Below are 5,080 nucleotides of genomic sequence, written 5' to 3'. Positions count from 1 at the left end.
AGAGCTGATTCAGTAAGTAGTAGTTCTGGGAAACCTGAAAAGAGGCGTTGTATGGATCCTCATTTGGAGATTGTCTTCCATAGAGAATGTTGCTGTTATTGTGACATCAGAAAGGGGGCCTTTTGCGGTTGGCTTTTTGATGCTTTCTGCCATAATTGAAGATTTAACATTGAGACCATATCAGTATTTGGAAGCTGCTCATTACCTTTGCAGTTGTTGGCTATACTGGGGAGATTCCTCTCAGTGCAGCATGGCAGAACTTTGATCAATTTAGCTTGGAATCGCCATTTCCTGTGTATGGGATTTCTGATGTGCTTTTTGGAACAGCTTTTCTTGGGCTGGTTTCAGACCTACATGACTGGGATAGACATTTGACCCATTCTGCAGTGCCCTGGTGGGAACATACAACGCCTTTTTTGAGGTTTGCCAAAACTACTATTTACTGAATAAGCTCTATTGCACCGACCTCTCTGTCAAGAAACCCCCTGAGGAAGCTACCATGCGAAACGCGTTGGTCTGTGTCTTTTTTCTCATACTTTGGTCCTGAGTGTTTATCATGGTTCATGATTACACATGTATGTGACTTTTCAGGACTTTTGGTTGTATACAGAGTTTCCTGTTTCATATTTTGTAAACATTATAAGACATTTTTATGTATTTAAAAAATGTTTGTTATTTTTATACATCACTGTGTCAGATATTATTCAAATAGGACATTTCAGCATCTAAAAGTCCCATTACTCTATTTCTCTTTGTTCTATTTAATCCGGGGTGTGGTGCTGTATTTCGGCTGATATACGCTATTATAAGATACTGTAAACAAATGATCTATTGGCGAATATGTTTTATGTACATGGGAATAGAATGTGTAATCCCTCGCCGTAGGGTGGACATCTCTCCAAACATCTATGAAATCATAAGAATGTAGTCGTTTCACCAATTTACCGCTTTGTTTGGGAGTGTCTTTTAAATTTGCTTTATATGGGTTGGATGTATCTAAAATTTGGTCCAGAGAAGTATTAAGTATTTGGGGGCAGATTTGCAAGAAAAGAGTGTCTCCTGAAGTAGCACAATGTCAATGCCCAATTTGTTGTAGTATTGAAAGGCCTTTGTCCATTTGGTCAAAGAATTAAGACCCTGGACATTGTGCGTCAGGATCTTGAAGTCAGAGGGGGGGAGCATTTAGCATAATGGTCAGTGGACTGTACTCGCCTGTTAAGGGACCCATGGACCGTACTTATCGACCAATAGATCTGTTGGGTTGCCTTCATTCCTGGACTGAAGAGTGCACTGGAGTAAAGAAAAGCTCAGAAAAAAAGATAAGAAAATAAGATTAGTATGGTAAGGAGAGATGCCTTCCACTGGTGAGTATGACAAAATCGATATATAACAATCTTAAACACATAGAAAAGCTGTAAAACCTCTCCTACTTGGATGGGGGGGTACAGTCCCCCGTATCTTGGTGTGAACTTGCCTCTACTCATGAGCAGGAGGCAAATTCACCAAAAGTGACATGCATTTCCTCCCCGGCCCTTCTATCTCATCATCCAGAGGAGGGAAAACAAAAAGGGAGAAGGGGAAGTGGGCAGGATGAGTAAAACATAATTTTCATCAGAAAACTTAAACATCTAAACAATATACAATGCAGAAGGAGAACCCATTGACAATACATATACGTGAAAACAATGCAAAAATAATATAGAATTGCAACTGTTGAAGTAACCCTGGGCTGCCCTCACGCAGGTTGGGACTGCAAGGTAAAAAAAAAAAAGGTTTTTATCCCTGTCTGTGGTGTTGGAGAGTTCTCCTCACTTTCTGTCTGCTGAAACGTTGTCATCAGGACAGGGTGTGAGAGAAAATGTCTCTAATGGAGCCCCAGATAGCAGTAAAAAAAATCTGACAGAGGTTCTAAACCTTCCCCACTATACCCACAATGTAAAAAAACATATTAGCTAAAGATCCAGACCCCAGGGCCATCATCCTGATCCTGGCTACACTATGTAGTGTGTCACTGACCCAGAACAAGCATGCAGCCAGTGAAGGCTGAACAATCTGACCTCCTGCATGCTTGTTCCTGGTCAGTGACACACTAGGTAGTGAAGTGAGGTTTAGGATGAAGATGACGGCCCCGGAACCTGCAACTTTATAAATAAATCACTCATGTTTCCTGTCCTCTGCTTCCTCCTATTGGATGAGTATTCCACCAATCAAATAATCCACCTTGTGATGTCTCTGGGCAGATCTCTCACTTCTGATTCCCCCCACATATCTGTATACAACCTCCCCCCCCTACATATACCCCAGCATGGAGGGGCTCAGTGAAGGTGGTGGTGAAGGTGTGGAGATGTCGGATCGGGTCACACAGATCATAAAAGGAGATCCGCCCGGCCTCATAATCCAGATCTATCCTGACTCTCCTACTGGAGACATCACCGGGTAATTGGGTCTTATTACTGTATTTGTCTCACTGAGTACTGATTATCCAACCCCCACCTCTCCAAACTCCAGGACTTCTTATTATATCCAATCACTGACTGACCTCCTCTCCTGTCTATACTGGGGTAACACATCCCGACTCTCCACCATTCTGCCCCCCCGATATCCACTTCCCAGTAATGTCTCCCTGAGGAGAACCTCTGACTGCTCATCACCTGACGATACTGAAACCTCTCTGGTGTTTCTGGGTGATTCTGATGTGATGACCTGGATGCAGTTTTCCTGTCATCTGATATATGTAGCTTATTACCAGCTGTCCTCACATCCAGTAATATGTCTGTAACCCCCAACACCCCCGATTTCTGCTGTACAGACCCAATATTTGGCCCTCCAGCCTGGAGGTGTGAGTGTTGTATGGTGGGGGAGGGTTTGGGAGATCTTCTGGATGGTTCAGCATTGATATGACCTTCGCCCTTTGTAGTAGAATGTGGATAGACATGTGTGCCTGGACATTTCTCTACATTTACCCCAGACATGATATCAGATAAACCTGTGTGTAATGTGTGTGAGATCCGCCCCACATCCAGATCCCCTCCATCATGGAGGAGTTTATCATGTCTCTCTCTGTCCTCATCATCTCCATCCTCAGTATCACACAAGTCACCTGTGTCTGATTCCTGTAGGACAGTCAGTGGATCCGTCATGTTACACAGCTCCTCAATGTCCCCCATCTTCCTGGACAGCTTCTCCTTCTTTATTTCCAGATCCTGGACCAGATCATTGATTATCATGGAGATCCGCTCTGCCTGCCCGGAGATTTCCCTCAGGACTCTCTTCTCCAGGTCTTCCAGATGTCTCCTGAGGTCTCTGAACAGGACAGTGACTCTCTCTGTTTCATCATCTGCTTTTCCTTGTATTTTCCTCCTGTGTTCCTGCAGACTCTGGACTCTTTTCTCCATCTCCTCTCTCTCTGTCATCAGTTTCTGCAGAACATTCCTCATTTTCTTCTTCTTCATCTCAGAGGCTTTATCCAGAGTCTCCACCTGGTGTCCTTGATGTTCTCCATCCAGTCTGCAGGACACACAGATATAGGTGGAGTCCTCAGTGCAGTAATACTCCAGGATCTTCTTATGGACGGAGCATTTTCTGTTCTCCAGGGAAGTGGTGGGGTCACATAAGACGTGTTCTGGTGACTTTCTGTGGACTCTCAGGTGATTGTCACACAGAGAAGCTTCACAATGCAGACAGGATTTCACAGCAGGTACAGGAGTGTGAATACAGTAAGTACAGAAGACCCCGGACTCCTCCTGATCTGGATCGGTGGGCTGGAAATTCTCCACTATGTTACGTAGTTTCAGATTCCTCTGAAGGACGGGACGTTTCTTGAAGCTTTGTTTACATTCAGGACAGGAATAACCTTCAGACCCCCTCTGTGTATCCAACACATGACCAATACAGTCCCGGCAGTAGTTGTGTCCACATTTTAGCATTACAGGATCTTTATAGAAGTCCAGACAGACGAGACATTCCAGCTCCTTCCTCAGATCAGCAGACGCCATCGCTGAGAGCAGAAGAGAGAAATGACGGTGAAAGTCTCTGACACTCCGTAACCAATGTGACCGATTCTGTACATTCCTACTGAGGGGGAGGTGATCAATTCTGTACATTCTGACACAGGCTGAGACTTGTAGTCATAAGAACTCTTATACAGAGGAATACAGATAATACATGGGAGGATTCCTGAGAATAATCTCCATATCTGGGGGAAAACAAAAGACATTTAATATAATCACCATGTATAAATACATAAGGGGGGGATATGATCTCCATGTATAAATACATAAGGGGGGTGATATGATCTCCATGTATAAATACATAAGGGGGGTGATATGATCTCCATGTATAATTACATAAGGGGGGATATGTCTTCATGTATAAATACATAAGGGGGGGATATGATCTCCATGTATAAATACATAAGGGGGATATGATCTCCATGTATAAATACATAAGGGGGGGGGATATGATCTCCATGTATAAATACATAAGGGGGGATATGATCTCCATGTATAAATACATAAGGGGGATATGATCACCATGTATAAATACATAAGGGGGATATGATCACCATGTATAAATACATAAGGGGGGATATGATCACCATGTATAAATACATAAATAGAAATATTAGATCAAGAATTGTAATTACATGCTCTTGTTGAACAGTGATAGAAAAATTGGGCCTTTGGTGGTGGTGGTGGTGGTGTTGCCACAACACTGTAAACCCTCACAGTTACTCTTGGTGAGGGCAGGAATGAGCCCTGCTGCAAAGTATTGCATCAAAAATTGTCGCCCCTGTTAAACAAGGGCTGAAAACTTGGGCCTTAGCCACTGGTAGTGGCGCCCAGAACCAAAAAATGTTCTTACAAGCTATCAGCATGATCAATGAGGAGGAAGAGGATAGTCACTCAGCATAACAGGACAGTCACTCAGCATCAGTATAGGCAGTCTTGAAGGGATCTGACATTTCAAAAAAAAATATTCGGTTACATCAGCATCAGGTGCTTGGTAGCTGGTGGTGATCCAAGACCGAGTCGGTGGACAGCGCACCCTGTGATTGGTTACAAAACCTCCAGCAGCACTG

At 43.6% G+C, this 5,080-nt stretch overlaps 1 protein-coding gene across 1 annotated transcript; it reads right to left on the bottom strand.

The window, feature by feature from the left end:
* Positions 1–1,166: 1,166 nt before the first annotated feature.
* Positions 1,167–4,066, bottom strand: LOC141124058 (E3 ubiquitin/ISG15 ligase TRIM25-like). Its single transcript, XM_073612141.1, is given in 2 exon segments — positions 1,167–2,452; positions 2,454–4,066. Coding segments are annotated over 2 exon segments (1,749 nt in total). The 5' UTR covers positions 3,996–4,066; the 3' UTR covers positions 1,167–2,245.
* Positions 4,067–5,080: the final 1,014 nt, after the last annotated feature.

The sequence above is a fragment of the Aquarana catesbeiana genome, linkage group LG01 (genome assembly GCF_042186555.1).
Source record: "Aquarana catesbeiana isolate 2022-GZ linkage group LG01, ASM4218655v1, whole genome shotgun sequence".
NCBI classification, from domain to species: domain Eukaryota; kingdom Metazoa; phylum Chordata; class Amphibia; order Anura; family Ranidae; genus Aquarana; species Aquarana catesbeiana.
Note: the sequence above shows the minus strand (reverse complement) of the source record. Positions and strands in the feature narration are given on the sequence as shown.